General features: G+C 58.0%; 1 protein-coding gene across 39 annotated transcripts in view; it reads right to left on the bottom strand.

Annotated features, from left to right (window-relative positions):
* Positions 1-7,419: 7,419 nt before the first annotated feature.
* The window catches only part of CACNA1G (calcium voltage-gated channel subunit alpha1 G), a 61,973-nt gene continuing 47,952 nt past the window's right edge, over positions 7,420-21,440 (bottom strand). For 14 of the 39 annotated variants that reach the window (XM_047708188.1, XM_047708195.1, XM_047708190.1 and 11 more), the window contains 12 exons: positions 17,876-18,027; positions 16,996-17,105; positions 16,230-16,363; positions 15,920-15,990; positions 15,699-15,777; positions 15,483-15,604; positions 14,941-15,294; positions 14,106-14,249; positions 12,021-12,155; positions 10,102-10,279; positions 9,638-9,807; positions 7,420-8,465 (listed from right to left, as the gene is read on the bottom strand). In XM_047708188.1, coding sequence (XP_047564144.1) covers positions 7,731-8,465; positions 9,638-9,807; positions 10,102-10,279; positions 12,021-12,155; positions 14,106-14,249; positions 14,941-15,294; positions 15,483-15,604; positions 15,699-15,777; positions 15,920-15,990; positions 16,230-16,363; positions 16,996-17,105; positions 17,876-18,027 — 2,384 coding nt within the window. In that variant the 3' untranslated portion in view covers positions 7,420-7,730. Of the gene's footprint in view, positions 8,466-9,637; positions 9,808-10,101; positions 10,280-12,020; positions 12,156-14,105; positions 14,250-14,940; positions 15,295-15,482; positions 15,605-15,698; positions 15,778-15,919; positions 15,991-16,229; positions 16,364-16,995; positions 17,106-17,875; positions 18,028-21,440 lie in introns of those variants that run through there. The other 25 variants (XM_047708210.1, XM_047708214.1, XM_047708212.1 and 22 more) reach the window with 3 other exon arrangements.

Genomic DNA, 21,440 nt, shown 5'->3' with positions numbered 1-21,440 from the left:
GGGGCATAACTCTGCCAGGCCAGGTAAGTCATAGAGACGTTGAAAGTGACTTAGCAAGACGTCCTCCGTGAATATAACCCCGATGAGGTCAAGGTCATCTCTGGCCCTCAGTCTTCTCATCCCTGAAATGGGAACACTTACATGCCCAGCCAATCAGGAAGTCTACCTCTCTGCCTTCCAGTTACCTGGGAACTGGCAGAAACCAGCACATAAAGAGCTGGTGTGTGCGGGGTGCCTAAGGACAGGGGGTGGGAGGCTTAGCATCATACAGATGGTGGCTTCTCATAGTTCTCTTAAATTGTGGCCTTCCTGAGGTTCTGTGGCTCCCTGATCGTCTGCCTGTGGCCACCGTGCTGCTCTGTGCCTCTACTTTTGCTTCTGAACAACAGGAATAATCCTAGGTCCTAGGCTTACTACTCTGATGAGTGACCAGCATCAAGCATCTTGGCTGGCACACTTCGGAGGCACCCCCCAAGGGTAAATTTCCTCTGCTCCGGCCCCATGCGGCAAGGGATGGGCAGGCGAGGCCCCAGAAAGAGCCCCACATTAGCACACTGCTAAGGCTGAGTCTTCATATGCTCCATCTGTAAAACGGATTTGGGGTCAGTGGTCTGCCCCTGCTTGGGCTAGCTTGGCCAGGTTGTGTTCCCTCCATCCTTTTATCTCTCACTCCCCTAACAGGATCACAGAAGCCAATTCACTGCCCCATCTTGGGGCTGAGAAGGAATCCCCACCCCTGCCCTGACCCTACTCCCCTCACCCTCCACCCCTGCCCCATCTCTCTCCTGCCCTTCACCTCCCCAACCCTGTGGTCTTGGCTCTGTCTTCTGGGTCTGCCAGGTTCACCCCAGTGATCCCTTCCCTGGTACTTATTCTCAAGAGGTGTTTTCTTCCTCAGCTGCTTAGCAGCAGGCGTGGGTGGGCCAGTAAGATAACATAGACGCAGCCAGCTACCGCCTGTCCCTCTGGCAGGAAGTGACCAGAAGGAAGTCTATGTCACGAGTTATCGGAACAGAGATCTGAGCTGCGCTGGACGGAGCAGTGTGGACAAGTCTCCCCCTTCCCAGGCAGAGGAATGGGGGGGCCATCCACATCCCCTCCACGGGGCAAGCCCTCTCTGCCTTTTGTCTTCCTCCTCCCCTCTACTGACCCAGTCACCCTCCACCCCTGCCCCCATCTCTGAGCCCAAGACTTTCCAGAACTCTCACATCTTGTCACAGAGTGCCTTGAGTTATATTTAGTTGTGAAGAGTCTGTCTTCCTTGCCAGTCTGAGAGGTCCCCAAGGGCAGGGATTGACTGAGTCACCTCCAACCCCCTCCCTGCCTCGGGAGTAACTTTTGTATACCCTGTGACCTCAACAAGGCCCTTGAGTTCTCTGGGATGAGCTTTCTTCTTCTTTATTTTTTTTTAAATTTTATTTATTTATTTGACAGAAATCACAAGTAGGCAGAGAGGCAGGCAGAGAGAGAGGAGGAAGCAGACTCCCCGCTGAGCAGAGAGCCCGATGTGGGGCTCCATCCCAGGACCCTGGGATCATGACCCGAGCCGAAAGGCAGAGGCTTTAACCCACTGAGCCACCCAGGCGCCCCGAGGGATGAGCTTTCTTGAACAACTCGGACAAAATGCCATCTAAGGGCTTTTCCAGACCTGCTGACCCCAGCTTCTGTGGTGAGCAACTGGGGCTTCTGTCTAGCCCTTTCTCTAGCTCAGGTCCAGGACCCTTGGGACTGAAGCACTGGCCCTTTGGCACTGTCCCATCCTGCCATTGGAGAGCCCTTTCCGGGCTCATGGCATTGGGTGGGAGCCTCTGGGACCATGGGAGGGGATTTAGCAATCCTCCACCTCTCCCATTTCTCTTGAGGTAATCACTGGGGTTTTGCCGTTTCTGGACCCTCTTGGAATGTGATCCGTTTCCTACAGCCCTTGAATAAAAGCCATCAAGCTCCTAGGACATGATTGTCTTGGCTCCAGCAGAGCAAGAAAATGGAGGCCCTGAGACACCTTATCCTGGCAGAGGTGGGAGTCTTCCGAGTGCTGGGCTGTTTCCATGAGGCTGCTTTGGGCAGGATGCATTTCCAGTGTCCTGAGCTGTTGCATTCGTGACCCCACACCCCTGCCCACCTTTGAGGTTGCTCAGCACAGTCCCCTCCCTACACCTCACCTCCCTTTCTGCACCTGGCAAACTCTACCCGTCCTTGAAGATTTTGCTTAAGCCCCACAGCACCCCCAAAATCTTCCGTGAAACACCCTTGCCCCTATCCTGGGCTAGGGACCCTTTCCCGGCACTATCTCCCTCCCCCACATCGTACTCACTGGTTGCCTTGATCACCTCCCCCAGGAGACCGTGTACACCTTCAGAATAGGGACCAAGCACACCTGTTTATTGCTGTGTCCTAAGCACCCCAGGACAGTGACTGGCAAAGTCAAGCCTCAGGAAATGTTTGCTGACTGACTAAACAAATATCTCATGTCCTTACAAGAGGCTATAAGTAGTGAGGCTACTGTGGTCTCACCTACAGTTCCAGCAGTGGGCACTGTCCACTGCACTTTCACCTTTCCAGAACCAAGATGTTTCCAGCCGGAGACTCCTGAGAGCCGCCGGGCTGCAGCTGACAGGGGCTGCACACCACTAACCACCCCCCCCCCACAAGCTTTGTGGCCCCAACCCCATCCTTCCCTCCAACTGACTGCAGTTCCAGGAGGGGTGGACCGAGTGTGTGCTGCACCTCCCCCACTGATGAGCATCCCGGGGGAACCCAGCAGAGATTTCCTGGTGGGGAGATGGAAAGATAAGATAATTGCAAGGTACCTCTGGGAGTGGGAATGACAGTGGAGAGAAGAAGAAAGCAGAGTAAGGCGGGGACAGGGAGACCCAGGGACAGGAAATGCTGCAAATGGGGAGAGTCAGGTAGAGACTAGGGCCAGGAGGGGTGTGGAATAGCAAAGGCTATTCTGGTTTTCTCTTCACTCTCTGCCTGAGCCTTTGAAACCCCCTGTGGCTCCTGGACCGCCTGGAGCACCCCCAAAGCAGATCCAGCTCTGCAACTCCACCCTTGCCCTTCTCTCTTCCCAAGCGGTGTGGTGGAAGCTGTTTTGTCCAGATTTCAGCCTGGTGTGGGCCACACAGGGCCCACTCGTGGCCTCCGCACCCCACACTTGATCTTATCTGGCTGCTCTGCCTGATGCAGGAGTTTTCAAAGCAAGAAGATTTAATTAGCTCCGTGGGCCACAGTTCTGAAGTTCTTAGCAGATTTCCCTCCCGGCTATTTGCTGGAGCTGCTACCTCCTCGACCTGCCTTGCTGTGTCCTCAGAGTAGGGAGCCAGCCCACAACTAAACTGGCTCCTGGCAGCCACTGTCCTGATTAGTCCTGGGTCCCCTGGCCTTAGGCAGGGATCACTGGGGCACCATGGACGCAGCACTCCCATGGCTAGGATTCCCTGGGCGCAGATGAGTCCTTCACTGGGCCTGTGAGCGTGTTTCCTCTTTTGGAGGGCTATTCAGAGTATCCATCTGTGGAAGGTGTCCATCAATGAGGTGTCCTCTTCCTGGCTAGATCCCTCTGCACAAGGGGCATGTGAAGGGTGGGGGTGGGGCAGGCAGGTGAAGCTGCTCTGTGCTGCCACCTGGTGTCTGAAGTTCTCGCTGCACCACAGCGCCCAGCCTCCAGGTCCGCAGGCTCAGCAGGCCCAGGAAAGGGGAGGAGAGGAGGCCTTGCGGTACCAGGTTGTGCCTGGGTGGGTACTAGGGGTGACAATGGAGGGAAAGCTGTTTGGAAAGTGGGAGAGGCCTGGGTGGGGCACGGGGAGAGTACAGGAAGGACGGGGGGGGGGGGGGGGGGGGGGCGGGGGACAGTGCTCTGTGGTTCAAGGGCAGCATTAGGCCAGAGAAAGGTGATACCTGGGAAACTGGGTGATTTGCAGAGACGGGCTTGGCCAGCTCTTGAACATGCACCTGGAGCTGAGGAACACCTTCTCTTGTGATTAAACGTCTCTCTTCACACAAGGTGAAGGACTGTAGGTTCCTTTAAGCTTCTGAGTATGCCGATCGGGGAGCCCATTTCTATGAACACATAGCCAGCCGTTTCGTGACCAGGATTCCTTGCCCATGCCCCATTCCCTCCACAATAAGAGGCTGGGTTGTCTGAAGCCAGTGGGCTAAAGGTTGGCCAGACCTAGGATGAAATCCCAACTCTGCCATTGTGCCTGTGTGACTTGGGCAGGTCACTAAAACTCTCTGAACCTGGGGGAAAAAAATCCAAGCTTCAGTATCCTCCTCCTCTTTGGGGTGTTGTGAGGAGTTAAGTGAGACATCGCAGGGGAGCCTCAGCCTCGTTTTTATTTTTATCTATTTATTTTAAAGATTTTATTTATTAATTTGACAGAGATCACAAGTCAGCAGTGAGGCAGGCAGAGAGAGAGGGGGGGTGGGAAAGCATGATCCCTGCTGAGCAGAGATCCTGATGCCAGGCTCGATCCCAGGATCCTGAGACCCCAGGACCCTGAGACCATGACCTGAGCCGAAGGCAGAGGCTTAACCCACTGAGCCACCCAGGCGCCCCCTCATTTTCGTTTTTAGCACCCGCTCAGCTCTGTTCTCTTCCTAGTCCCCACCCCCCACCCCCAGGCAGACCTTTTCCAGGAGTGTTGGAATGGAGGAAGCAGAAGCAGACAAGCCGGAGGTGGGGCCTGGCTGCTGTTGACACAATTTCCTCTGAACCCCCAAGGAGAAGGCTGAGAGCAGAGAGCAGACGTGCTAGGGTAGATGTTCTTACCTCCCAAGACCCCCCACTCCCCTGAAGCTCCTGGCCACTTCCAACTCTGCTCCCCCAACCCCACCCCAGGCCTGAAACCAAGACCGGCTTTGCAACCACCAGCCCCTCCCCATCCCAGCCTCCTTCCGGCTACGGTTAATAAGAATCAACTCTGTTAAGATTTCCACTTTATTTTTTATTTTTTAAGATTCTAATTATTTTTTTTTTCTTTGTATTTTTTATTTTTTTAGGATTCAGTGGTGGGAGAGAGAGAGACTTTGTATGAGTGGAGAGGAGGGGCAGAGGGAGAGAGACTCTCAAGCAGATTCCCTGCTGAGCACAGAGCTGACCTGGTGCTTGATCCCCGGACCTGAGTGGAAACCAAGGGTGGGACACTTAACCAACTGAGCCACCCAGGTGCCCCTATTTCCACTTTTAATGAGACACAACAGTTTCCATCATTGATAAAGATTTTACGTTGTTTGGGGAGAGGCCACGGTTCTGTCCCCTAAAATATCTACTTTGACTCTGGGGGTTTCTTGGGGGGTACGTGTTGGGGGGGAGCCTAGGTTAGAGGAGAGGGGGTTATAGTCCTGCTCTCTGCCTTCATCATGACCTAGAATCTTCCAACTAAAAGAAATCCTCCAATTAGAAGAAAAAAGATCCCAGAGCCCCCTCCCCAACTCTCATACCCCCATTAGGGAATAGACAGCTACGAATTCTACAAAAATACAAAAGCTTAATCTGCAGACCCAGGTGGATAAAACTCTAGGAATTTTGTACAGCTTTGCTTTTTTTAAAGACAAAGCGGCTCCTACAAGCACCCACTTCTCTCTATCCAAGGAGGCCAGAGGAAAAAGAGTTCCACGCTGTTACACACCCCAAGCGGATAAAGCAGGTGTTTGCTTCAAGGAGAAGTATATTTCTGTCCAGAAGAGCAATTAGAAAAACTTTCACCAGCTTAGAAAACAGGATGGGACCAAGCCTCCAGGTCCATCTGCCCCGCAGCCTGGCACCGCACCCCCCCCCCATGCCCCATCCCAGGCTCATCCCAAGTTCAGAGAAGGGCTGGAGGTTGGGGGTCTGGTCACCAGCCCACTGGAGCCCCCTCTGAGGTTTCAAGAGTTCCCGGGTTTGAAGGTGCTGGGAATGAGGGGATAGGATGTTGAAGGGAGTGGGGTTGGGGTGGATGTTTAGGGTGGCTGGCAGGGGAGAGGCTGGCTGAACCTGTGGTTGGTGCCTGGGCACTGCCTCTGGGCACCAGAGTTTCAGAAAAGAGAGTATTGCCAAGGTAGCACCAGAAAGGAGGTTCTGGGCCATACCAATAGCCCCTCCTCCTCTCCCCCTCCTCCTCCTCACCCCCCTCCCGCCTTCCCCCTTCCGCCTTCACCCCCTCCCGCCTCCCCTGGCTCCCACTGGGCAGGCAGCAGCAGACCGTGTAAACACCTTGATGGAGCTCATTCATCACTCCCCAGGGGGCCAGCTCCGCAGTCCGCAGCCTGGCCGCCCGGCCAGACCGACTCCACTGGGAGGTCGCCTTTGGGACTCACGGCCCCTTCGGTCTCGGAAGGGAGCAGCACTTCTGTTTGTGCAGCTTAATCCCGTGGCCAGCTTGACGGAGCAGTGTCCACAGTGCGGGTCAGCAGGATCCCCAAGGCGGGAGGCCAAAGCCCAGCCGTCGCAGGTCACGGGGGCCGAGGGCCAGGGATGGAAAGCTCAGAAGCGCAGGCCCCTCCCCCACCAACCCGCAGATCCCGTCGGCGGCAGCTGAGGCCGCCTCCCCCAGTCTCCGTCGGCCCCATTAACCAAAACAGCTTCATTATGCCAATTTCCAGCTTTCAGTGTGCGGCTGATAGCTGTCAGCAGAAATAAGAGTTAATCTGGAATTACTCACATTCACAAGGCTGCCTGGCGTGGAGGAAGCGAGAAAGCTTCGGCAGAAGCAGTAGCCCCTGTTTGCAGAGCCTTCTGGCCAGCGCAGGGGCGGGGGGGTGGGGGTGGGGGCGTCCCTCCGCCCTCCCCCCCACACCCCAAGGCAGGGTGGTGGTGGTGAGGCTGCAAGGTGGCAGCCGTCCCGGGAGAGGGTCAGGTTGTCTCTCCCCCAGACAGACAGACAGACACGCACAAGCACACACTGATGCACACAGAGGCAGCTCCCACCCCCTCCCTGCACGCTGCCCCCTCCTCAGCTCCGCGGGCCTTTCTCCAGGGGCCCCCCTGGAAATGCCTAACTCTGTCCCTTGTGCTTTTACTTCGGACGGGGATTAACTTTTTATTTTGGAAAATTACTTTATTATAGATATAGATATAGATAGGTATGTATGTATGTATATATATAAAAAGGTTCCATTTCATTTGTAAAATCTTATTTTTCTCTTTTTTTTTTTTTCCTACAGAAAACGATGGCGAGGTTAAGGGAGAAAATAAGTTACATTACAGTTTCCAAAGTGGTTCTTGCTCTCTGCTGAAGATGGGCCACCGGCAGGGCTGAAATGTACTCTCGGTCCCAGGTCGTACTTTGCAAGAAGAGGGAAATAACTAGCCTGGTTATTTTAGGTTAAAATAGCCAAGAGACAGACGCCTTCGCCTCAAAAATATTCTGAGACACATACAAGTAGAAGGAAACAAGTCTCTTCAGTCACAAAATGTCGTACATCCCGCATATACTAGATTCAATTAATTTAATAAAATAGAATATACATAGAGATTCTGCACAAACGTATTGCTTTCTCCCAGTAGCTCCTGGTGTTGGGAACCGCAGCTGCACTGGGCCTCTCTCTTTCTGCCTGGCCCCAAGGTGGCCAGGGCTGCTGCTCCGAACGCTCTGGAAATTCTGCTTGTCGGTTCCCAACCCCACTGAGGCGGGGAGGAGCGCCCCCTTGGAGTCCCCACGGAACATTTTTTCAGGAACACAGCCCAGGAGGAGCTAGGATTTGGCACCCAGTGGAGAAAGGGGAGTGGGGGAGTGGGGCGGGACTCAGGGCGCCAGGTCTGCTGGGTCAGAGGCTAAACCGGAGAGACTCAGCACGTCTTTCTTTGGGGGTGGCGAGGCAGCCATGCTGTCAGGGGGGCCGGAGGCCGAGGGATCCTTGGAGTCGCTGGATGGAGCCCTCCGCCGGAGGCAGACGCCAGGGCTGGGTGGGGGCCGAGGGCCTTGATTCTCTGGGGGGTCTATGGAGATACTAGGTGGGCTGAGTTTTTTCTTGGGCCGGCTTCCAGGCCCCCCCAGAGGCTGGCCCCCGAGGCTAGAGGGGTCAGGGCCCAGGCTGGGTTGGGAGCCGCTGTCCAGGCAGCTGACCGCAATGGAGTGCCTCCTCTGCTCATCCAGCCAGGACGCAGGCCTGCGCCGGCAGCTCTGAGCCTCCACACTGTAACACTTCTTCAGGTCCCGTGGGGATGGGGGCTCCTCTGGGCTGCCCACAGTCAGGAGGTCTCCTGAAATCCAGCTCAGCTCCGTGTCCAGCTCTAAGCTGCTTCTGGTCTCTGGGGGGCCTTTGCTCCAGGTGGGTTCTGAGCCTGGGCATGGGGCCGGCAGGGGCATGTGCTTCGAGATCTTGCTCTGTCGGCGGGGGTGCTGCTGTATCCGGGAGCCCAAGTGGCCCCAGAAGGAGGAGGCCCGGACCAGAGGCAGGGAGGGCCCACTCCCCTCAGACAGCAGGTCGTCCCGGCTGCCCAGGCCCTGCACGTCCAGGGAGTCAGTCCTTATTGCTGCCTGTGGGAGGTGGGGGGAGAGCTCAGCCCACAGGCTTCTGCTCCCCCAGGACCTGTCCTCTGTCTGCGTTCCCCACCCCCCATCCCCGTCAAGCCTGATAACCCCATCATCCCCCTGCAGGCCCACCCCAAGCAGGAATGTCAGTATTTGGTCTTGGGAGAGGGGGGCTGTGTGCAGCCTGACTGCCCCCCACACCCCGTCCTTCCCCCCACCCCAGCAGGAATGGCTCCCTGAAGCGCCCAGCCCCTGGGGCACAAAAAAGCACTGCGCCAGCTCTACTCCCAGCTCTTTGCATAAGCTATTCTTTGGGCTTGAACACCCTTCTGGAATGACAAGCGCCCCTTGACTTTAAGGGCTCAGGTTCTCTGTGACACTGTGACTGACAACCTCTATCCACAGGTTAAAATGAACCCCTCCCTCCCCTTTGCTCCCTGCCACTCCCTGTGCATGCATATCCCAGCAGCTGGGCCCTATGGCCTCAAAGGTGTGATGGCATTTGAGTCTCTGGTTAGCCTGTGAGCTCCAGAGGGCAGGGGCTGCGTCCCCTGTGCCTGGCACACAGAAGCAGCTCTGGGAATCTTTGCAAAATGGACGAGGATCGGACCTGCATCCACGAGTGTGCGGCACTGAGCTGATTCTCACGTGGTCCCGATCACACATGAGGGCACAACAGGGCATGGGCTGTGGCCTTGTCACCGTGGGGGCAGACAAGCCTCCCCTGGCTGCCTGAGCCTCAGCTCTGTGCCCCTGGAAGGTGGGCCCTAGCCTTGACCAAAGGTGGAGGTCCCTAAAACATGCCTTGTGTCCCTTAGCTAAGACTAGAAGTACAGAGAATAATTGGGAGGCACCACTGGGCCGGGGAAAGGGAGGCCAGAGACATGGGTTCTCCAACCAAGTCGCCCTGTGTCCCTGAGCAACCCTGGCCTGGTCTCCAGGCCTCCTCAGTGAAAGAGGGGGAGGGGGATATAAACACCAAAAAGGTCCCAGACCACTTCTCCTTTGCCCGGTACTGTGTCTCCAGTACCTAGAACTGCCTAAGCCACATGGTCAGTGCCCAGTACACACGTTTGCTGGGAGAATGGACATGGCAGCCTGGGCATCACCAGGAGCCTAGGGTTCCCAGCAGAGAGGGCCAGCACTGGGCCCCAGCCCACCTCTCCACACCTGCTCACCTGACGCCTGAGGGGCCTCTGAGCCAAAGGGGAGCGGCCTGGTGGGGGCAGTTTGGGGATGGTGCCCCAGGTGGGAGCACTGTGGGGCTGGAGCAGGTGGGGTGTGTCTTTGGGAAGCTGCAGGATGTAGCTGGTGTCTGCTGGCTGGGAGTGGACGGACAAGACCGAGCCTGTGGGCAGAGTGGGGAGGAGGAGACAGAAGAGCTGGAAGGTCAGTGGTCTGGCTCTTTTTCCTCTCCTCCAGCTCCCCCCCCCCCCCCCCCCCCGCAACCCTGGGGCCTCTACCCTTCCCACAGACCTCTCGTCTTGGATTGAAAGTCACTCTCCTCGGGCTGGAGGTCCCTTGGAGGTTGGAGAGACCTCTCTCGCTGCCTTAGTGACCCCCCTCCCCCAGGTCAGGACTGGGCTGAGGCAAGGATGGGGTCTTCCTCTGTAGCCGAGCTGGCCTGCCTGAGCCCTGCTACCTGACTGAGCTTTGGGGAGCCCCCAGCTTCTGTGACCTAGGGACCCCTCAGCGGTTCTTCCATCCCGGCACATGTAGCTGTCATTGGGCAGAGAGTGCGTCCGGCTGACCCCAGACTTCCGCACGGTCAGCAGGTCTGGTCCCAGGGTGAGGGGCATCCCCTCGGGGTGGGGCTCCATCTGCAAAAGGAACAGGGGAGGGAGGTGGGAAAAAGAGGGGGCATCTGGTTTGGCTAACTGAGGCAGAGCTGGACAATGGAAACAAGAAGTCCCACCCCCACCCCCACCCCCACCCCCAGGCTCTGGTCCCATTCCCCTCCCCCGACAGAGCGGTAATGGGATGAGTTAGTCGATGGGGGAAAAGGGGGCAGACACAGGGATGAGCCCTCCAGCACAGCAAGGAAGCAGGTGGGAGGAGTCCCTGCCCCAGTAAAGCTATCCAACACTACATCACCTCCCGGAGCCTCCTGGTGGGGATGGTGACAGAATGAGAAGGTGTCCAAAAAAGGGAGAGCAGCCCCCAGGCCCAGCCCAGCAGGTCATTCAAGAAATGGTTCCCGGGGGCCCCATTAAGAGGCTCTGAAACAGGGAGGAGGAAAAGCTAAAAGCAGCCCCCTATCCCTGTGCTGGGGCTGTGGGGGTGGGGTGGGGAATGGGGAGGACCCAGCCAGTGAGCAGGGCCTGCCTACAGAGCAGAGGCTCTCTCACTACCCAGCGCCTTAAGACAGCCCCAGGACCCAGCACTGGGCATGAGCTGGGCTACTCTGGGCTCAGTGACAGGTGACCACTGGCACCCACCTGGCTCCCCCTGCCTTTTGATTTTCAGTGACTCTGGCAGGTGGCAAATGGGAGGTGGGGGGCAAGGTCTGAATGCCTGGAATGCCACAGACTCAGGGCCTCCCTTATGGGACAGATTGGGAGTGGGAGCGAGTTTTTTTAATTTGTTTCGAAGAAAAGCAGCAATCAGCCTTTGACCCCAGCTGGAGGGAGACAAGGTTTGCTCCCACAAGATCTCTCCAACTCCCTGTGACCCCTTTCTTCCTTGGGGATTCCTGTACCCTCCATACTAGTTCTCAGAGAGGCTGGAGGGTCTGTGTCCCCTACAGGCCCAGCCAGTTAAGCGGCCCCAGTAGGGGCTGTTGGAAGAGTCTAGAGCCTGTGGTCCCTGTCTCAGCCCCAGGCTCCACTTCTGCCAGCCACCCCAAGATTCCTAGAGACCCCCAGCCTGTGGTCAAGGCCTTAACCCCAGCTGAGCCTTGCTGTGAGGAAGCGGCCCCTGTCTCTTAAGTCCGCAGAGGAGGGGGAAGGCAGGGCGGAGAGGGCTGCTCGGAAGACCGGTACTGGGCAAGGGTAGAGAAGCTGTCCCAAACACAAAGACCCCCCCCCCACCCTCAGCACCAGGACATGGGGACACACAGGGACAGTGACAGAGGAGATAGGGACAGCTCCCCCCAGGCAGAAGGGCACAGTGGTAGCAGCAAAGAGAGAGCTTTTACCCGCTATGTGGTGGAGGAGGGGGGAATGGCTCATGTGGCGAGGAGGTGGGAAGGAGGGGTGTGGGGAGGGGAAGGGCTGGCTTGCACAGGCTCCAAAAACAGAGACTGACTCCGCATCCAGGCAGGCCCCTTGGTCAGCTGCCTGATGCCACCTCTGTTTTGGGCTGTGTTACTCCTGGATGTCTGGATTAACTCTATCACAGCTGCGCCCCTTGGCTCTTGAGGCCCCAATTTAATCTTGTCTTATTTCTTTGTCCACAGTGGGCCACTGGAAAGACCTAGAGAAGCCTGGGGCGCTGAGTGGCTGCTGGTGGGTGCCTCTGGGTGGGGCGTGGTGGTGGTGGTGGGGGGGGGAATCTGGAGCCCTGCAGCCAGCCCAGCCCCTGGGGAGGCTGGGGGAGCAGTAAGGGGCCAGGTGTAAGTACATTGCTCTCCAGGACACTAAGTAAGAGTGTGTGAGTATCATCAGGCAAAGAGTCATCCGTCAGAGCTAGAGAGCAGGACGGTTCAGACACAATCTCTGACGTCAGAGACAGAGCCTCCATCTCAGCTAGAGGGATCTAGACAGGGAGAGAGATGATCAGGCATAAGAAACCAGGACAGCGCGTGCCCGCACACATGCACGCGCACACACACGCTTGCACACACACAGAGCCCCCCTTTCCCCCTTTCCACGAAGCACGGCGGGGTCGGGGGGGGGGGAGGGAGGCCTCTCTTCTCTCTCCCCACCCCTCTCCCAAGTCAACTGACACCACCGCCCCCACCCCCTCCAAGCCCCTCCTCTGATCAGAGAGGCTGCGGCAGGCATGGAAGAGCCAGAGCGAACAGAACAGAACAGAACGCCACCACCGACAAAGCAGGAGGAGCAGAAACTTATTCTAAAGATACCCCAGGCACCTGAAAGGCCCCCTCCCACACTACTACCACCCAGGGAGGGAGCGGGGAGCAGGGAGGGCTTTCGACTCTCAGAAAGATGAGACCAGGAAAAAAAAAAAAATGAAGAAAGGCCAGCAAAGCGCCTCTCGGCACAGACAGAGCAGCGTGGGGGGCGCTGGGGACAAAGCCGCCAATCTGATGACTGTTTTCTGCCTATTCTCTCTGCTTCCAAAAGCCTGGCAGGACTTGGCCTGCCCCCAGATTCTGGCTTCTCCCCTCCTGGGCCCTCCTCCGCCTGCCAGCAGCTTGCCCGCCCTCTTTAGCTTGGGTTCTGGGAGACGCTTTCCTCCTGCCACCATTCTGAATTGAGTCCCCTGGGGGAGGGGCAGCCTAGCAAATGGCTGGCTCACCAGGGATCTGCGGGGGGGGGGGGGGGTGTGGATTTCAGTGCCTACAGCACCCCGGGGGAGGGGAAGGCCATCTGTGTGATTGCCTCATCATGTCCTCTTCTCTCCCTGCACCTGCCCCCCACCCCCACCAGCCTCCTTCAGGATGGGAGGCTTTGGGAAGGAATGTGCTCTCTCATGGATCATTCCAGGTCATTGCCAGGTTGAAGTCCCTACAGCCCTCTGAGACTGAATTCCAAGAGGCGATTCAAGAGGTCAGGAACCCTAGGGGCAGGGTGCCTTCCTATGTGAGGGTCACTATTCCTTTGGATCAGGCTACAGGTGTCCCAGGTTCTGGGAAGCTGCCTTCCCTTTCCTCCACCCCACAGGGCCTTTCCTCTCTCCCACTAACACCTGTTTCCTTGCCTCCACTCCAGGCCTCCTGGGTGCTTCCCTGCAGCACCAAGCCTGGAGAGATGGCAGGGGGCCCTGCCAAACAGAGGGGGGTCAAGGGCAGCCAGATAGGTCACAAGGCGGGGAGAGGTGGATAGGAGAACCCCAGAAAGCTGAAGAGCCGCGTTTAGATGGGACTGGGGGGAGAAAAACATGCAGAGCTATGGAAAGGGACTGGGCTTACGGGGGACACCCCGCCACAGCGAGGGCCCCAGAATCCACTCTCAGCTAGAACCTTCCATTCCCTCTCAAGACGAGGTCAGAAAGCACTGACTACTGAGAGCCCACATCATGTCTGGTGGGCTTCACGGCTAAAAAAGCCATCAAACAGAGGCTTCGGGAATGAGTGCTGGACAGAAGGAAGAAGCCAACTATGGCCTAAGATGTATCCTTCCATGGATCCCCTGCCCACCCGCACTATCCCCCAAAGCCCTTCTTCCCTGGATTTGGCACCACACTTCCTCCACCCACTAAGGTCCCACTGCCAACTTGTTTTCTCCCCCATCCTCTTCTTGTCCAGGCTCTTTCTGGCAATTGCCCTCTGTCAACCCCCCCCCCCCATTCATCCTTCTGCACTAGAAATGCAATCTCAGTGTCCCTACCTTCCAAGTATGTGTTCCAAGGGCTGATCTCAGCTTGTAGGAACCCCCGGCTGCCTCCTGCCAAGCCCGAAGCTCAACTTGAGGCCCTGAAGCTGTTCCTTCTCCAACTACCCAGCGGGCAGGAAACACCCCCACCTCCCCAGAAGCACGGCACCACATGGCACAGCCCGGCACAGCACGGGGGCACAGTAACCTGTGGGTCGGAGCCGCCCGGGCTGCGGACGGGAGGGAAGGCAGAGGGCTGGCCCCCGGGGCCTGCCAGCTCGTCCATCAGCTTCAGCTCCCCTTCCAGGGAGCCCTGGATCAGCAGGGATATGGTGTCAAACAGCTGTCTGTCCTGGGGTGGACCAGCCCAGGAGGAGAGCCGGAGAATCAGGGGAGCGGGGTTTAGAGGGGCAGCGAGGGCAAGTGTCGCGGTGGCAGGGGATTGACAAAGAGACACGGAGGGAGAAAGAGGAGGAGGTCATACGCATGCACATAAGCACACGCGTGTACACACACACCAGCAACAAAGAGACAGGAGAAGGAGGAGGGGACAGGACAGAGGAGAGAGAGGTGTGGGAGGGAGGAGAACGGGAGCAGGAGATGAGAAGAGCTCACAGGGAGAGAGGGAGAGGGAAAATGCAGGTAAGGAAAGGATTGAGAGATGGAACCAGGCGGGTTGAAGGGTGGGAAGGAAAGAGGTTTGGTAATCGGGCAAGGGTAAGAAAGAAACAGGAAGGAAACAGAAAACTTAGCCTTGAACCTGAGAGCCGAGAAGGGGAGGCCAACTGGGCTGAAGGTGCAGGGCGTGGACGAGCCCGCACACATGCCCGTGGCTCACTGGGGTGGCCCTGGGCTGCGAGGGCAGGCAGCCATCGCTGGGGACAGGCGGGGAACCGCTCACCCCTCAGCTTCTGGGCAGAAGGGGCAGAAGGATCCAGATGGGGCCCTGGGGTCTGCCACACTGCCCGCTCCCTGTACACCACCCGCTGAGGCACTGGCCCCCAGTCCCATGCCCCTCTCGGCAGGGGTGGCCATCTGCTCACCGTGGGGTGCTCCAAGGAGAAGCGCGAGGCCTCTCCAGTGTGGGCCACGGTGTGCGGGGCCCCAGGCTTGGGGCTGTCGGGGCTGTCGGGGCCTTCGACCCCCGGCCAGAGGAAGGGGCTACCCAGCGGCGAGTGGGGTTGCGGGCTAAGCGTCTTCATCTCCAGCTCCAGCTCGGCCTCCAGCTCAGCCTCCTCTTTGGCCTCCTTGTTGCTTTCCTCCAAGTGCTTCATCAGCACGGCGATCACCACGTTGACCAGCACGAACTGGGCCGTCAGCACGAAGGACACGAAGTAGATGGGGGAGATGACCGTATTATAGCAGGTGGACTCCTGGTCACAGTCCCGGAGGGTGTCCTGTGAGTGTCAAAAGCATTACACACTGTCCTGGGGAAAGGGAGTTCTGGAGGGTTCCTGCATGGAAGAATCCCACACGTTTATTCACAGCCACTCATCTTGCCAAGGAATCTGGGCTCAAGGAGTGGACCTGCCTCCCTGGAGCCAGGGCCAGCCCCGGGAGGGCTCCCACAGCCTGGGGTGCTCACCTTCATGATGCCGTTCCAGTTGTCCCCTGTAGAGACTCGGAAGAGGGTCAGGAAGGCCATGCCAAAGTTCCGGAAGGTGGCATGCCGGCCCAGGCCCTCGCAGGGGTGCGTCTCGTCACACTCTAGAGGAGGAGGGCAGGAGAGAGAGGTTGGAGTTAGTGCAGGAGCCCCTGGGCCTCCAGCCCTGGCTCCTCTGCCCTCCCCACCCCGACTCACCCAGGTCTCCAAAGAGCTCCACACCCAAAGCTGCAAAGATGAAAAACAACAACATGAAGAGAAGTCCCAGGTTCCCCACCTGGAAGAGAGGAAAAGAAATGGGAAAGGTGCCACTGGGTCTCCGAGACAGCTTCCCGGAGCTCCCCCACAGCTTGTCCCTTTGGAAAGCACCCCCTTCTCCCCGAGAGGACCCCCTCCCACCCACCCCCGCCTCCAGCTACCTGGGGCAGGGCCTGCATGACTGTGTCCAGCAGCGCCCGCATGCCTACAGCCATCTTCAACAGCTTCAGCACTGCGGAACAGGACAGCGTGGTGAACACCCCCCACCCGCCCAGCTCCACCCCTGCCCTGGGCCCGCCACCACCCCCAACCCTCCCCTTTGGCAGAGCCTGGGCCAGGGAGAGAGACCCATGGGAACACACATGCATGAAGTCCCTGGCCAGCCACAGAGCCGCTCCCCGCCCATCCCCCCCACCGCCATTTCCCCCTATGTAGGGGTGGGGTGGGGTGAGCAAGCAGCCAGGCACCAACCTCGGGCAATACGTAGCACCCTCATGATGCGGATGATGGTGGGATTGATGGGCAGTGAGGCATTGACCTCGATCTCCTCCAGCGTGATGCCCATGATGGACAGCAGCACGATGGCTAGGTCCAGCTGGTTCCACCTGGAAAGCCCAGCACACAGCTCCCTGAGTGGGGGAGGGGCGCAGCAGAAGAGGGGGCAGTTGTGGCAGCGCAAGTGACTACAGAATGGAGGGTGGAGGTCAGCCAGTCCCCCCTCTCCTCCCTGCAGAGAAGGCATGGCTTGACTCCAGTCACCAAGGCCCAGGTCTTCCAAGGCCTCTACTTTTCATTTGTATTCACTCAATTTTTTTTTTTTTTAACGTGGCACTTACATGCTGTTTCCCGGGTGCCGAGCACTGTTTTAAGGGCTTTACAAACAGGAACTCACAATCTTTACAATATTATTTCTCCTTTTATAGATAAGGAAACCAACACACAGAGAAGTTAAGGAACTTACCCAAGGTCATCAGCTTCTAAGTGGTGGAACCAGGATCTTAATCTGGTCCAGGCAGTCTGGATCCAGGCTCTGGGTTCTTAAGCCCCAATCTGGGCCACATCGATTTCCAGCTGCCTGCGTCCCCCAGGCCCTGGATGCCCCCCAACTCCCCCTTGCCATCAGCCCTCGTTGGGTCCTGGAGTGGAGGCTGAACCTCAGGGGTCCGGAAAGCTTTCCACGTATTTCCCTGGGAGACATATTCCCCCACTCCCTGCTCAACCCACCCCTCTCTGTTACCTGTCTTGGAAGAACCGACGGAAGCCAAAGGCCACAAGTTTAAAAACTGACTCCAAGACAAAGATGACGGTGAAGATATAGTTGCAGATCTTTAAGGCTTCGTCCAGGATCTGGCAGGGATGGAGGGGGGGCATCTATGCAGGGTTTCCTAAGGCCCGGGGGGGATGTCTGCCCCTCCCCCTTCATCACACTCCCAGATCTGGGAGACCGGTGAGTCTTAGAGGACCTTTCTTTTCTGTCCCTGCCATGATGGTCGACCATTGGCCACCACACCAGGATAGAAGAGGGTCCTCACGCATGATCCAGGCTTTGTGTTAAAGGGTCTCTCTCCTTGAGGGACGGGGAGGAGACCACATGAGAGTGTGCTGGAAGGCACAGAAGGCTAGAGCCTGGAAAAGGGCCTTGTGCATTACTAATTCAACATCCCCATTTTACAGATGGGGAGCCTGAGGGCTGGAGGACCACTGACGGGGGCCGATCTCAGGAGTGGCAAGATCGTTGGTGAGTTGGGAGCTGGACATTCACTAGAATCGAAACACTGAAAGCGCAGACACTGGTCTTCACTGGTCTGCTTTCTTTACCCTCAAAGGGAAAAGAAACCCCTGGCGGGCACTCAATAAATATTTGTTGGGTGAAGAAGTCAGCTCTTCCACTTCCTAGCCGTAGGACCTTGGTCCATTCGTGGAAGCTCTCTGAGCCTTGGTGTCCTTATCCATAAAGCCAAGACGATACCCGCTTCCAAGAGTCGAGGCAAGGTGTACAAAAGGAACTCCTGTCGGGGGCCCAGGACTTGCCTGAGGCACCCCAGTGGAGGGCTTGGCCTCCCCCTGCAGTCCCACGGCTGGACCCAGGGCCCGGAGGCCCGGTCACTCGCTCCTACCTGGGGCTGCTGGTAGTGCTCCATGGCCATGGTGACCACGTTCAGCCCAATGACACCCGTGATGAAGAGGTCCAGGTAATGGCTGGTGCACAAGTGGTGGACGAGGAGCCGGAAGCGAGAGTAGTCTGAGTAGTAGGGTTTGCACTGGGCCTCTGGGGGGCAGGGGGGAGAGCAGAGCAGCCATCGGGCCCCGCCCATGGCGTCCCCGCCACCCGAGTCCCTCACGGCCGCCAGCCTCTAACGCCACAGCTGCAACATTCCAGTGTCCTCCGCATCCTCGCCCTCCACACACTGCCTTTCTCGGGGGGGCGGGACTTGGGGGCTCCCTCGGCGTCTGCCCTCCAAGCATCTGTTCTATGGGCTACAGTGAGGTGCAGAAGGGCTCAGGACATGCAGAGCTCCCCGCCCACATTAGACACCAGGTGAGCCCCGCCCCCAAGGCAGCCTCCAAAATCCACCAGCCCCTCAGAAAGCCCCTGACTTGGTGTCCCGCAGTAAGGCCAGATCAATAAGATGGAAAACAGCCGGTCTTATCAGGCTCAGAGGCAGCTCCATCAACAGAGGGGCAAAGGCCCTTGCTCCTTCACCACGCCGCAGCCCCTCGGGGAGAGCAGAGTGGATTACACAGAGCTGGGATTTGGGGATAACACCGGAGATTGAAAATCGGACATCTTCTTGGCTGGCCGCATGGACCCACCCGGAGGGCCTCGCGCGGCGGGGGGCCCCTCATGGTGGGGGGGCGGGGTGCAGAGAGGCGGCCACAGGGCTCTGCGCTTCCCAGATTCATCTGGGGTGGGGGGCTCCACCTGAAGGACTCACCCAGTTTCTAATGAGGCTATGCCCCGCCTGCTCCTTGGGGTCAGGGCGGCGTCACACTACAGGCTGGGCTGGAAGCACTGTCTGAGATCTGTCAGAGGCGTATTTCCCTTGTAATTAGTGAACCACTTAGTTATAAGATCATGGTGCCAGAAGGTTGGCCGGCTAAGCAGGCAGAATGAATCTGGGGGCAGGAGATGGCAGGGGGCCCCTCCTCCAGGTGCTGAGCAAAGGCCAGGCCAAGTTGGGGAGGGATGTCAAGTGGAGGCGGTTGACAGATGGGTCAAAGAAAGAAGAGGTTCCCCACGGGGAGGCTTAGGGCAGCCTCAGGTCCCAGACAGCCCTTCCCCCTCTAAAACTCTAGGGCGGAAGCCAGCCAGCAAGGGCTGCCGCCTCTGAGGCCCGTGCCAGGAAGGGCTGGCTGGCTCAGGGGCAGCAGGAAGCTTGGGGTCCAGGCCAGCTCAGATATAAATGTCCTTCCCCATGCAGAGGACGATGGAACAAAGACGTAAACTGAGGCAGGGAGTGGCCTGGCGGGGAGCCCCCACCAAAGGCCGAAGGAAGAAGAGCGCCCAAGAGCTCCATGTGCCATCTCACCGGATGCCACTCTCCAGCATCGGCCTTGAGGTGTGGATAACCAAGAGGCAGAAAGTCCCGAATGTTCTGGTGCCCCATACAGTGCATGAGGCCATCAATTTTGTTTTCAGAGATGGGCCAGCCAGCTCTGGCTTCGTTAGCTCAGATGGCCCTCTGCTCCCCAGGGCGGGGGCAGGTCGAGAGGTGCAGGATGGGGGACAACATGAGGCCACGGGTCATCCACACTGCGATTGTGGAGGTGGACCAGGTGAGCCAGGCCTCTTCCTTCCTTCCTTCAGTACCCACGAGAACCAGAGGGCGATAGCCGCCCTGCGTTGCCTTAGCAGCTGGAACACTGTCTCAGCATTAATCTCCGTAAGTGCTGGGAGCACCCGATCCCATTATGCTAAAATATGAATGGAGAATTAACTAAAATGTTTGAATACAATTAGGTTAGAAAAAGTGGCTCCTTATTAGCCCCATTATTAGCTGAGATAATGCAGAGGAAGAGGTGGGGAGAGTCTCCCCTCTCCCCTGTTCCCCTAGTCTGACAGCATACGCAGCCCCAGGCCAGACAGAGCTGAGGCAAACGGGATTAGCCTGGGACCTTCCTCCAGACAGCCCAGAGGAAAGCGGGCAACAGGGCTGAGGTGGGACCTCTTGCTCAGTGACAGGTGCCGGGCCCTTGAGGTCTGCCCCTCCAGGCCCGGCCCCCACCCCAGACCAGCAGGTGCCGAGGCTGACCGAAATCCCACTTCAGAGCACAGGTCCAGAGAGTCCCAGGGCCAGTCTGATCAGCATGCCCTTGACCAGCCCCTCGGTTTTACAGAGGGAGAGAACAAGGCCCCGCACAGGGGAGCTGTCCATACACTGAGAGGTCATGACAGAGCCAGGACCCGAACTCCCAGCCCACATCTCCCGCCAGGTGCCTGGTGGGTTTAGACACAAGGCCTTGTGCCCTTGCCCCAGAGGTGCCCTTCAGAGAGTTCACCCAAAGGCTCTCACTGTTAAAGTTTGGATGATGCCACCCCCTGTGGCTCCCCAGCCCTGGGTTCTACAAGCAAGCACCTGAGCTCAGAGAAGTAGAGACCTCCCAGAGTAGCATTGCGCAGGTCTGGCCATAGCCCATCTTTCTGCCCCCCACCAGTATAAGCTGCCTTGGAGAACTGGCAGAGCTGGTCAGTAGCGGTGGAAGGGCACCCCCAGGACTGCCCAGCCCCCAGCCAGGGTCAGGAGCCAGGAGAGGATGGGGGCAGCATGGCTGTGAGTGAGGGCAGCAGGTGTGTGGGGGGGGGGGTTAGTAGAGCCCAAGGCACAGCCGGGGCAGAGGGTTTGCAAAGAAGAGTGACAGGCAGGAGGCAGAAGGCAGGGGTCACTCCCAGGGACGCAGGCCCTGCTGGCAGAGGCCACATCTTCAGCTGCCGTAGCCAGGCCTGATCCCAGTGAGTGGAAATAGGTGCCACAGGTGGCCAACAGGAGTGCCCCCGATTGGCTGGTGACCCTGGTCCCTCCCTTCTCGCCCAGAGGCTGGGCTGGACCCAGGTGTCCTATCAGGCCCATTCCCCTGATAATCAGTGAGTCTTTCCTTCTGCCTTTCCCCAGGGTCTGGCCGGCCCGCTCCTCTGGGAGCGGCAAAGAGTGGGAGTAGAGCTGGCTGGGAGGTGTGGTGCACGGGGTTGGGGGGGGGTTCTTTCTGGCTGCCCCAGATTAGGGTGTGTGACTTTGTACCCATCACACAGCTGGGTAGACCATGCGTCGTCATCGCCATCCCCTGGCAACAGGTTGGCAATGCAGATGATCTGTCCTCTCCTAGAGCAGCCCGTGGGAATTTCTAGGGCGGGGCTCAGGTATCTGTGTTTTAATCTGTTCTTCAGGTGATGCTTATGTGCCCAGCAGTTTGAAAAGCTCTACTGGAGACCACACAACAGCAGGTTTGGGAAAGAGGGCTTTGGGCTGGTCTGAGCCCCTGAGGGGGGTCTCTAGTCTTCATTACCGGCTGGAAAGGTAATAAGACACACCGTTGTCATCAGGGGACGGGCCTGTAAGTGCCAACGGGAGCATGGTGGAATGCGCCCAGAATGGGGGTGCAGCGTATGGGTAACACAGATGCGGGGCATTGATTGGGAGTCTTGGGAGGAGACCTTGGGGCCAAGAGAGTCTGAGTGCATTCATT

Source organism: Lutra lutra, chromosome 16, assembly GCF_902655055.1.
Source record: "Lutra lutra chromosome 16, mLutLut1.2, whole genome shotgun sequence".
Lineage (NCBI taxonomy): Eukaryota > Metazoa > Chordata > Mammalia > Carnivora > Mustelidae > Lutra > Lutra lutra.
Note: the sequence above shows the minus strand (reverse complement) of the source record. Positions and strands in the feature narration are given on the sequence as shown.